Raw genomic sequence first — 12,846 nt, 5'->3', positions numbered from 1 at the left:
TATTTTCCACATTCCATACCCTCCCTGTCCTTCTCTACAGTGAACACTGATTCAAAATACTCATTTTGTATCTGCCCCATCTCCTGTGGTTCCAAATATTGATCACCTTGCTGATCTTCGAGAGGCCCTATTCTCTCCCTAGTTGTCCTTTTGTCCTTTAATGTATTTATAAAATCCCTTTGGTTTTCCTTAGTCCTATTTGTCAAAGCTATCTCAGGTCCCCTTTTTGCCCTCCTGATTTCCATCATAAGTATACTCCTACTACCTTTGTAAGCTTCTAAGGGTTGACTCAATCTCTCCTATCTCTACCTGACATATGCTTCCTTTTTTTTAACTAAAATCTCAATTTCTCTAGTCATCCAGCATTCTCTACACCTACCAGACTTTCATTTCACCTTGACAGGATTATACTGTCTCTGGAGTCTCGCTATCTCATTTCTGAAGGCTTCCTATTTTCCAGCCGTCCCTTTACCTGCGAACAGCTGACCCAATATCGGCTTTTGAAAGTTCTTGTCTAATACCGTCAAAATAAGTCTTCCTCCAATTTAGCACTTAAATGTTTAGATCTGGTCTATCCTTTTCCGTCACTATTTTAAAACTAACAGAATTGTGGCTGCAGGCCTGAAAGTGCTCCCCCACTGACACCTCAGTCACCTGCTCTGCCTTATTTCCCAAGAGTAGGTGCATCTACATACTGAATCAGAAAATGTTCTTGTATACTTTTAATAAATTCCTCTCCATCTAAACCCTTAACACTATGGCAGTCCCAGTAATGTTTGGAAAGTTAAAATCCCCTACCCTAACTACCCTATTATTCTTGGAGATCACTGCAATTTCCTTACAAATTTGTTTCTCAATTTCTCGCTGACTATTAGGAGGTCTATAATGCAATCTCAACAAGGTGATAATCCCTTTCTTATTTCTCAGTTCAACCCAAATAACTTCCCTGGTTGTATTCCCAGGAATATCCTCCCTAAGTACAGCAGTAATACTTACCCTTATGAAAAGCACCACACTCCCTCCTCTGCCCCAACGTCTGCTTGTGGCAAGGAGTTCCAAAGATTCGCAACCCTCTGAGAGTAAATTCTTCCTCATCTCATTCTTAAATTAGCTCCCCACAATTCTAAGACTGTACCCTATGGCCTTAGGCTCTCCCATGAGGTAAAACATCCGCTCGGCATTTACCCTGTTAAGCCCCAAAAGAATCAGTATGCTCAATGAGATCCCCACTCATTTTTCTAAACTTCAATAAGTTAGAGTTCCAACCTGTTTAACCTTTTCTTGTAAGGCAGTCCCTCCATACCAGGGATCATTCTAGTGAACCTTCTTTGAACTGCCTCCAATGAAATAGTATCTATTAAATAAGGGAACTAAAACTGCTAGTGCTCCAGTTGTGGTCTCACCAGTACCTTATGCAATTGCAGTCAGACTTCCCTACTGTAATGCCCCAACCTCTTGAAATAGGGGCCAGCATTCCATTAGCTTTCCTGATTTATTGTGTATGTATATTTTTCTTTTTGGTCCAAAAATATTTGAAGATAGCTAAGTGGATAAGTGCTTTGCTCTAAGTTGCTTGCTTGCAAGGCAGTAATGACCTAAGTAGTTGAAGCTGGTTCCACTTTGTGAAAACAGCTTGAAAAATATGCTAAGATTCTCCTTCAATATTATGTGTATTGCGACAACTCAAAACAGTTTGTTTAGTTTCATTAAGCATATTGAATGTTAATAAAACGATGACCAGCAAGTTGCTAATCAGTGAGTCCAGTGTCAATTTGATTTTATTCTCTCTTTACGATTTTTATAGGTGTCCACCTATACTATGTGGGAGGTGAAGTCTATGCTGAATGCCTTAGTGACAGCAGCATTTTTGTCCAAAGTCGAAATTGCAACTATCACCATGGTTTTCACCCAACCACTGTCTGTAAGATACCTAGTGGTTGCAGCCTAAAGATATTCAACAACCAAGAATTTGCCCAGCTTCTTGCTCAGTCTGTAAATCATGGCTTTGAAGCAGTCTATGAACTTACCAAGATGTGTACCATTCGTATGAGCTTTGTTAAGGTGAGAAGAAGTTGAGACGTTAAGCTATGAATTAAGAAAACTTTTAATTTTAAGTGAGCTTCTTATATGGGGTTTAAAGAGTTTGAAAAATCCATTGTATCGTGCTGAAGAGAAACATCTACTGTTTGGGAAAGTTGTGCAAAAGCATATTGCTGTTGCTTTTGGGTGCAGCTCCTTAAAGAATGTAGTCCTGAAATTAACTGGGCAGTTTGTGTAATCCTGCAGAGAGACAGAAATCTTCACAGGAAGATAATTATGAGCACTAGTCATGACAAGGAAAGTTTTGTTTTTTGATACCTTCTATGAACCAGATTAGGATCAAATGTACACCATATTTTAGACAAATTGGTCAGGGGCAAGTTGTGAAATACGTCAATGCAGAATGTCTTCTTTGAAAGAGAAGCATATTCAGTAGAGTATTATGCTTTAGGATTGTGCAAGACTAAAAATGGATTCATCCACAATTTGGCAATGGCTTAGAGGTCCTTAATAGTTAGAGATGTAAACCTGTTGTTATGACTGGATTCTTTCCAGTTAGCATTACGTAGCCTACGTGCTGGTGCTCTAACACTTCATTTAAACTGTCCAGTGTGAAATATGTTTGACAGTTACCACCCAGTTGAAGTTAGGATTTTAAGAAATCCTACCATAATTTGACATGATATATTGTGATGAGTAATGATAATATTAATAGTGTGTTTGCTTTCTTGGTTGAGCCAGCTTTCCTGTGCATCTAATAGGGTGTGTAAACAGATGAAATTCTATTCTTTACTCCATCCATGAAAGCTCACCTTATATGCTACAGAAACATAATGAGGCATGTCAGAAAGCATGCTCTGCTTCTTTCCATGTTTCATTCTTCCTGTCCTGAAACTGCAAGATGAAGATGCTTTGAAATGTTGCACATTAATAATTTTTGAGCTTAATGTTCATTGTTAGCTTCTGCCTTGTGGTATGAATGATTTTTTTTTGGACATTCTAAATGATTATTTCATGATTTTGTTCCTATTTCCACAGGGTTGGGGTGCAGAATACCACCGGCAGGATGTAACTAGTACACCGTGTTGGATAGAAATTCATCTTCATGGTCCACTTCAGTGGCTAGACAAAGTTCTTACCCAGATGGGCTCTCCTCATAATCCTATCTCTTCTGTATCTTAACAGCAAAATATAATTTAAGGCTCTGGAAAACACCAGAGGGGGGGAACTTTATTTAAACTGGACACTGTGAAAGATCTACTGGACAAAGAAAATTTAAAAACATACTTCAAATGGCAATCTTTCAAATTTTCTGACCAATCATTGGTTGCTTTACCATACTCACTAATTATATATTGAGTAGTATTTATAGTTTTTGTCATCTGCTTATATGTAGCTGCTAATATAACAAAACTATTGATGGATGTCTTTAGAATCTTTGTGATACTTTCAATCTGATCTGATTGCTTCCAGCATTTTGCTTTAGCGTGACGTTCATGTGTATTGAATGAGCTGTTATGAACATTTATAGGTGGCTAATTATAGGCAGTAAAACTAGAATCTTAAGTTTTAGAATGGTGATGCTAATGAGATGTACTTTTCAAAGTTACATCGGCATCTCAGCACAGTTTTCTTTTTAATACTGTTCTTACCACAGATTTTACAATTCCAGGTAAATTAGCCAGTGCAGTTTCTGATCAAGAAATTTATCAGCTCAGAATACTTTTAACATTATTAACACATCCATTATCTCAGAAACCTGTTCTGAGTATTGATTTTGAAACATTTGAACTATTCATTATATTTGTCATCTTATAGATGTAAATTGCATTAAGTATTGGAACAAGTCTTAAGTTTTGTATTATATACTCACGAGTTTCTTCAAGTTGTATGATAGTATGTAGAATTAATTGGCAACAGGCTTCATAGTGAGACTATCTCTAGCTATTGATAATCTGTGTGTGCTACTGTAGGACTTATTTGATCCCTAGAGCAAGAACAGTGCTGGTGGACCTAAGAATGCGACTTATCAAGCAGTGTGTGTTCATTGCATCATAACTATTCATAAATGCAAGCATTTCTGCTGTAGTGCAGATGCGGCAGCTTTCAAACTTGCATGCATTAAAAGCTTTTTAAAAAAAGGCGCTTCTTACCCGTCTGTTCCTAGCAATAGATTATGTGAGAGAAAACTGCGATTAGTGTAGGTCAAATGAACATCTGCCTAATTTGGAGTTCATTCTGCACCAGATAAGCCAAAATTATGTTGCTTCTGTTTGTAATGCCTGAGTACCTGATATTTACATGAACTGTAGTTTAGGAAAATGGATTGCAATCTGGTATGTATATATTAATTTGTCAAAATAATCTGGAGGGAAACTACATTATAACTACTCATCGCTTTGACATTTGGAAGATATATTTCACAAAAAGCAGCAAAAGAAACAAAGTATGTTGTTGCAAGCTATGGCATTCCTTTCACAAATAGTACTTCCCATTGCAGATGAATGCTGCAGGCAGGAACTCAGCATAACGTTTGTTTCTGCTTAGGTCTTTGTGAAACCAGGAGTACCTCTTTTAAGTTGTATGAATCATGTTTTGCTATTTTTTAAAATATTTTTTCCTTGTGCTTGCATTTTCAGCACTAATGGCATTGAAAATTCCCAACTACACGGCATAAGCTAGTAAATCCTGAATAATGGGGTTATGCATTCATTGTATTTGTATACACAATATTAACAGTCATATTTGTATTTACTGTGTTTCAATAAATTTGTTTAGATCATGTCCAAGAATTGCAAATTGTTTTCTAAACAGCTAACGTTTGGACAGAATGTACAGAGTTGGTAAATTTGGGAAATGTCCTTGCATCTCTTAAGATGATCTCAGTTTTGGATATCCACATTTGTGAATCAGAAGCTGAATAGTATTAATGTGAAATACTGTTGAATTATAAATTGGAGGATGTGACATTCTCACCTTGTAAAATTAGCTTTTCTCGTTTAAAGTTTGGGAGAAGATTTTGTAGCTCGGGTGCTCATTGTTGTGGTTCTGTTCGCCGAGCTGGGAATTTGTGTTGCAGACGTTTCATCCCCTGTCTGGGTGACATCTTGTTTAAAGATGGAAATATGGAAAACAAATGGTCATTAATAGCTGGAAAGTAAATGCTGAAAGTTTTGTCCCCTTAGCCTTCCTTTCCCTTGCAATCCTTTGTTTACTAATTTGCAATTTGTTAGAAGATAGGGAATAAAATGAGATTGACCGTATCCTAAATAAATAGGATTTTTGCTGTTACCATCTGATATTCTTTACTAACCTTTTTCATTTTTATGTTTTGGTCCTTTATGGCAGTCCTAATTGCTTTGTTGTTCATGTACATCTGCATTTTTATATTTGTGAATCTGCCATTGCTTACTCCTTATTTTATGCACAGGAATCATGGGAAGGTTTGAGTCCACAGAGCATGGATATTTCTGTGTACTGCCAAATTTCTCGAATAAAGCCGATGTCTATTAATGGTGCCTTTTATCCTTTTCTGTGAAGTAGTGGACTTTATTTGGAAACTAACCAAACTACACTTTTTAAGCTTGACCAATTCAGCACTGCAACAAGTGATATTTATGTGGAGCTACAACATACATGGTCTGCAGCTTATGTCACAAATAGAAATAGGAGAAAGTGAAGACTGCAGATGCTGGAGATCAAAGTTGCGAGTGTGGTGCTGGAAAAGCACAGCAGGTCAGGCAGCATCCGAGGAGCAGGAGAATCGATATTTCAAGCATAAGCCCTTTGTCAGGAACAAATAGAAATAGTCAGGAAAATAGATACTGGGCAGTGGAGGAAGCATTTAATTTTAGAAAACAAGTGAATTATGTGTGAAGAAGAGAGAATTAAAGTGGTTGAATACACCAGAAGCTACCATTTCAGCATACATATAAACATGAAATGGGCGAGGAATTCATCAGTTTCTTGTTTACCACTGTTGGGACATCATGTTCAGGTTGTGCAGGAAATTGGTGAGGAGTACTCTTCTGGAGTACTGTGTCCAGTTCTGGCTGCCCAAAATGCAAACTCAGAGTAGGCTCACCACATGGACTGCAGCAGTTCAAGAAGGTCAAGGAGGGGCAGAGTGATTTTGGAAGCTTCTGGATTGTCTGCTCTGTCTCTTGTTTCCTTTCCAGTTTTCAAATTGTTGAATGTTAATTTGAACATCACTGTTAATTGCTTTGCTGGACATCGTAATGCAGTGAAAATAGCAACACCTGTTGAAACACTAAAACCATCCATGAGTACTAGCATGAAAGCTTTCAGGCATAAATTTATCCTGCTAATTGAGTAAGTCTTCAAAGACATTTGCATTTCTGTTGGGTGATCAAACAAAGAGGTACGTGGCACTGATTCTGGTCTTAGAATCAAACGGAGTCTTTTTTATGTTCTCTAATGCGCTGCTTCCATTATGATATCCTGGCAGCACTTGAAGATGTATTCTTCATTTCTTCCCTCTTGGTGTCCCATCTGTGTTTTACCATGGTGTTTCTTTTTTGACTACATCAATTTGATCAGTTAACTGAATTGTGTTCTCTTAATAGCATCATGATGCTTGATTAATGTGCGTCATATGAGCACATCAATAAAATGAAAGGAAAATACAATTATAACTAGATATAATTTGACACTTAAATCCAACTTGCATTATGAAGAAGCAGTACTTATTTACTTTGCCTGTATCATTCATTATTAGCCATTTTTTCAATGAAAGATACTAAAGGGGACTGATTTCCAAACTATTGCTTCATTGTAAATCTGTATACTATATTAAAGTATAGGGTTCAGGTGGATGTATTGTAGGCTCTCATTCCTACCTTAGCTGGTCTGATGGGTTTAACCTGGATATTAATAACTCAAGACAATCCCAACATTAGGGTATAGTCAGTTATTCTTTGTTGAAGCAAGTTACGCTACAAAACACTGCAATAAGAGTAATACATCACAATTTATCTGTACAGTGCTTGCAATCTCAAATTATCCAGTTTACGTGGATCAAAACAAATGATCAACCCACTCTGTTCCAACCTCCAAAAGACTACTATTCCCGAGCTAGCTAGCTATCACTCTGAAGCATGTTGTCTTTAACTCCCTTCCATGGATGCAGCTGTGTGATCAATCCAGTCTTAAGTAATTGATTGATCACTGGTAAACATTGCAAGTGTGACTCATCTGCCGTGGTCAGTTGATTGTCCGTTCATTTAGGATGTCTGCATGTTTTCTTTGGAAGAGTCTTTTCATTTTAACATGGGCTCAGGTCAGCATGCTCCTGGTGACTCATGTTAGTTATTTTCTTACAGCTTTTGTGTCGTTCAATCAACTGTATGATATTTACTGAGTGTGACCCTGTGGTCAACCAGACTTTGTTTTGCTGCCGAGTGGTCATTTATTATACCTGATGTCTTGTGCCTGTTTTTAACAGGAGTTAAGCCAGCCACACTGTGTCACCATTTCAGTACATCTCCAACTGAGTTATAATACTAAATTGCTGCAGAAACTTATCAGAAGAAGGGTCATTGGACCCAAAATGGTACCCAGATCTGTCCACAGATGCTTCCAGATCTGAGTTTCTCCAGCAATTTCTGTTTTCCTTCATGATTAGGTCACTATCCAAACAATTGCGCCTTCAATACAGCAGATTTCATATCCGTTTTCTATATTTGGCTGACCCAGCAAATTTAGAGTTGGTCACTAATGATGTAAGGTGGTATTGGAGAGAGAAGATGAACAAGCGGTTACGATGAGGTGGGTGTAGGATTGCAAATGGCCGAGTATTAAGCTAGTGAAGTCAAGGTAATTTGAATATGTTGAAGGTTTGTTAGGTTCAGATATGGTGGGAATGATCAGTTCTGTCTCAGGTACTGGTTGGGATAGGGAGAAGAGATTTTTGGAGCTGAAGGGTATTAATGAAAGAAAGTGGCTTATCAAAAATCCTGCCAGTCAAATAGCATGACAGCATTGAGACATTGGAGGGATTGAGAGTGCCAATGGAGTAATAGTGCCCAGTGGTGTCTGCATAGTTGAATGATGATACCAAGAGATTGTACGTGGACAAAGGAAAAAATTGATTCTTCCTTGGGTGAGAGTCTCCAAGATAAATGGGGAAAGTGGGTTAGGACGGAAAGATAAGTTATAGCATGGAATCCTCAGGTTACCAGATGACTAGTTAATAAACTGTGTAGGCAAATAATTAGTTTAAGATGTCAATGCATTTAGATCTGATAATCCTGTTCAGAATGTGCAAGTTACTGCCACAAACACTACAAGCTCAGAAATGCTCATTCTGTCCAATTTTGTTGATGGATTTAAGGCAAATTTAGATAAGTATACTAAAGGAGAAAAGAATGAAGGTTTGTGAAATGGTTTGATGTGTAAAACTAGGAGGATGAACCAGTCGAATGTAAAAATCAGCACAGACTGGTTGGGGCTAATGGCCTGTTACTGTGCAATATATTCTATGTCATCCTATTTAATATGGTATTGAGACTGGCTCTAATGCAACGAGGGGTACGTCGGCTTCCAAGAGATCAATTGTGTTAGGGGATTCTATAGTCAGAGGTACAGACAGACAGTTCTGTGGCCAGCAGAGAAAAAGCAGAATGGTGTGTTGTTTCCCTGGTGCCAGGATCAAGGATGTCTCAGAGAGGGTGCAGAATGTTCTCACGGGGGAGAGGGGCCAGTAAGAGGTCATTGTCCACATTGGAACCAACGACATTGGAAGGGAAAAGGTTGAGACTCTGAAGGGAGATTACAGAGAGTTAGGCAGAAATTTAAAAAGGAGGTCCTCAGGGGTAGTAATATCTGGATTACTCCCAGTGCTACGAGCTAGTGAGGGCAGGACAGAGCAGATGAATGCATGGCTGAGGAGCTGGTATATGGGAGAAGGATTCACATTTTTGGATCATCGGATTCTCTTTTGGGGTAGAAGTGACCTGTACAAGAAGGATGGATTGCACCTAAATTGGAAGGGGACTAATATACTGGCAGGGAAATTTGCTAGAACTGCTTGGGAAGATTTAAACTAGTAAGGTGGAGGGTGGGACCCAGGGAGATAGTGAGGAAAGAGATCAGTCTGAGACTGGTACAGTTGAGAACAGAAGTGAATCAAACAGGGCAGGCAAGGACAAGGTAGGACTAACAAATTTACTTCAATGCAAGGGACCTAACAGGGAAAGTAGATTAACTCGGGGCATGGTTAGGAACATGGGACATCATAGCAATTACAGAAACATGGCTCAGGGATGGGCAGGACTGGCAGCTTAATGTTCCAGGATACAAATGCTACAGGAAGGATAGAAAAGGAGGCGAGAGAGAAGGGGGAGTGGCATTTTTGATAAGGGATGGCATTGCAGCTGTGCTGAGGGAGGATATTCCCGGAAATATAACCAGGGAAGTTATTTAGGTGGAACTGAGAAATAAAAAAGGAATGATCACCTTATTGGGATTGTATTATAGACCCCCTTATAGTCAGAGGGAAATTGAGAAACAAACTTGTAAGGAGATCTCAGCTATCTGTAAGAATAATAGGGTGGTTATGGTTTTAACTTTCCAAGCATAGACTGGGACTGTTAAGGGCTTAGATGGAGAGGAATTTGTTAAGTGCATACAAGACAATTTTCTGATTCAGTATGTGGATGTACCTATTAAACAAGGTGCAAAACTTGACCTACTCTTGGGAAATAAGGCAGGGCAGGTGACTGAGTTGTCAGTGGGGGAGCACTTTGGGGCAGTGACCATAATTCTATTTGTTTTAAAATCGTGATGGAAAAGGATAGACCAGATCTAAAAGTTGAAGCTCTAAATTGGAGAAAGGCCAATTTTGCCGGTATTAGGCAAGAACTTTCAAAAGCTGATTGGAGGCAGATGTTTGCAGGTAAAGGGACAGCTGGAAAATGGGAAACCTTCAGAAATGAGATAACAAGAATCCAGAGAAAGTATATTCCTGTCAGGATGAAAGGGAAGGCTGGTAGGTATAGGGAATGTTGGATGACTAAAGAAATTGAGGGTTTGGTTAACAAAAAGAAAGAAGCATATGTCAGGTTCAGACAGGATAGACCGAGTGAATGCTTAGAAGAGTTTAAAGAAAGTAGGAGTATACTTAAGAGGGAAATCAGGAGGGCAAAACGGGGACATGAGATAGCTTTGGCAAATAGAATTAAGGAGAATCCAAAGGGTTTTTACAAATATATTAAGGACAAAAGGGTAACTAGGGAGAGAATAGGGCCCCTCAAAGATCAGCAAGGTGGCCTTTGTGTGGACCCACAGAAAATGGGAGAGATACTAAATGAATATTTTGCATCAGTATTTACTGTGGAAAAGGATATGGAAAGTATAGACTGTAGGGAAATAGATGGTGACAGGTGTACCAGAGAACTCTGTGGGAAGCTAGAGAAGTGATTGCTGGGCCTCTTGCTGAGATATTTGTATCATCGATAGTTACAGGTGAAGTGCCGGAAGACTGGAGGTTGGCAAACGCGGTGCCACTCCACTGTTTAAGAAGGGCAGTAAAGACAAGCCAGGGAACTATAGACCAGTGAGCCTGACCTCGGTGGTGAACAAGTTGTTGGAGGGAATCCTGAGGGACAGGATGTACATGTATTTGGAAAGGCAAGGACTGATTAGGGATAGTCAACATGGCTTTGTGCGTGGGAAATCATGTCTCACAAACTTGATTGAGTTTTTTGAAGAAGTAACAAAGAAGATTGATGAGGGCAGAGCGGTAAATGTGATCTATATGGACTTCAGTGAGGCATTCGACCAGGTTCCCCATGGGATACTGATTAGCAAGGTTAGATCCCATGGAATGAAGGGAGAACTATCTATTTGGATACAGAACTGGCTCAAAGGTAGAAGACAAAGGGTGGTGATGGAGGGTTGTTTTTCAGACTGGATGCCTGTGACCAGTGGAGTGCCACAAGGATCGGTGCTGGGTCCTCTACTTTTTGTCATTTACATAAATGATTTGGATGTGAGGATAAGAGGTACAGTTAGTCAGTTTGCAGATGACACCAAAATTGGAGGTGTGGTGGACAGCAAAGAGGGTTACCTCATTACAACAGGATCTGGACCAGATGGGCCAATGGGTTGAGAAGTGGCAGATGGAGTTTAATTCAGATAAATGCGAGGGGCTGTATTTTGGGAAAGCAAATCTCAGCAGGATTTATACACTTAGTGGTAAGGTCCTAGGGAGTGTTGCTGAACAAAGAGACCTTGGAGTGTGGGTTCATAGCTCCTTGAAAGTGGAGTTGCAGGTAAATAGGATAGTGAAGGCGGCATTTGGTATGCTTTCCTTTATTGGTCAGAGTATTGAGTACAGGAGTTGGGAGGTCATGTTGCGGCTATACAGGACATTGGTTAGGCCACTGTTGGAATATTGCGTGCAATTCTGGTCTCCTTCCTGTCGGAAAGATGTTGTGAAACTTGAAAGGGTTCAGAAATTATTTACAAGGATGTTGCTGGGGTTGGAGGATCTGTGCTACAGGGAGAGGTTGAACAGGCTGGGGCTGTTTTTCCTGGAGCGTCGGAGGTCGAGGGGTGACCTTTATAGAGGTTTGCAAAATTATGAGGGGCATGGATAGGATAAATAGACAAAGTCTTTTCCCTGGGGTCAGGGAGTCCAGAACTAGAGGGCATAGGTTTAGAGTGAGAGGGGAAAGATATAAAAGAGACCTAAAGGGCAACCTTTTCGCAGAGGGTGGTATGTGTATGAAATGAGCTGCCAGAGGATGTGGTGGAGGCTGGTACAATTGCAACATTTAAGAGGCATTTGAATGGGTATATGAATAGTAAGCGTTTGGAGGGATATGAGCCGTGTGCTGGCAGTGGGACTAGATTGGGTTGGGATATCTGGTCAGTGTGGACAGGTTGGACCGAAGGGTCTGTTTCCATGCTGTATATCTCTATGACTCTGTCATGTAGGAAGTACTTTTTCAAAGCCATATGCTCCCTTATTTCTATGTTTTAAAAAGAAGAAAGATAATTATGGTAGAGATGGGGGAAAGAAGCCTTTTAATATTAAGCATCATTGAGATCCACAGGATAGAAAAAAGCCCTTTGGCCCATTGTGTCTACGCTGGTCAAAAGCAACCACCTGACTATGCTAAAATGACATTTTCCAGCTCTTGGCCCATAGCCTTTTATGCCTTCGCATTGCAAGTTTACATCTAAATACTTAACTGTTATGAGGGTTTCTGCCTGTTTCTCTCCCCCACCCCGCCACCTTTACTGAGTTCCACCTTCCCACTACTTTCTGGTTGAAAAAGCTCTTGCTCCCTCTCAACTTCCTGCCTCTTACGTATTCACTGATCTCTCTATCAAGAGGAAAAGTTCCTCCTTGTCTGTCCTATTTATGCCCGTCTTAATTTTATATATCTCAACCATGTCCCACCAAGCTCTCCAGATTGAGGAAAAACAACCCTAGGCTGTCCGTTCTGTCTTCATAACTGGAGTTGCCCAGCCTAGACAACATCCTTAAAGATCTCATCTGTAATCTCTCCAGTGCAATCACATTCCTCCAATAATCATTGTAACCAATATTACAGTGTACAATTCTAATATAACCCCCCTGCTACAGAATTCTTATGTTTCAACTCATATAGGCTCGTGCATTAGCTGCCTTAACCACTTTATCCACCTGACCTGATATCTTAAAGGACCGATTTACATACACATGGAGGTCCCATTAATTCACCATTCATCCTGTCTCCCCTGCCCAAGTGCATTACCTTGTGTTTACTTGGATTGAATTCCATTCATTACTGATCA

General features: G+C 39.7%; 1 protein-coding gene across 1 annotated transcript in view; it reads left to right on the top strand.

The window, feature by feature from the left end:
- Window positions 1-5,553, top strand: part of smad5 (SMAD family member 5) — a 64,549-nt gene extending 58,996 nt beyond the window's left edge. Inside the window, exons 6-7 of the mRNA XM_060837229.1 lie at window positions 1,805-2,061; window positions 3,079-5,553. Coding sequence (XP_060693212.1) covers window positions 1,805-2,061; window positions 3,079-3,222 — 401 coding nt within the window. The 3' untranslated portion in view covers window positions 3,223-5,553. The remainder of the gene's footprint in view (window positions 1-1,804; window positions 2,062-3,078) is intronic.
- The last annotated feature ends 7,293 nt before the right edge of the window (window positions 5,554-12,846 follow it).

Source organism: Hemiscyllium ocellatum, chromosome 16, assembly GCF_020745735.1.
Source record: "Hemiscyllium ocellatum isolate sHemOce1 chromosome 16, sHemOce1.pat.X.cur, whole genome shotgun sequence".
NCBI classification, from domain to species: Eukaryota; Metazoa; Chordata; class Chondrichthyes; order Orectolobiformes; family Hemiscylliidae; genus Hemiscyllium; species Hemiscyllium ocellatum.
This window is presented reverse-complemented; position numbering and strand designations above follow the sequence as displayed.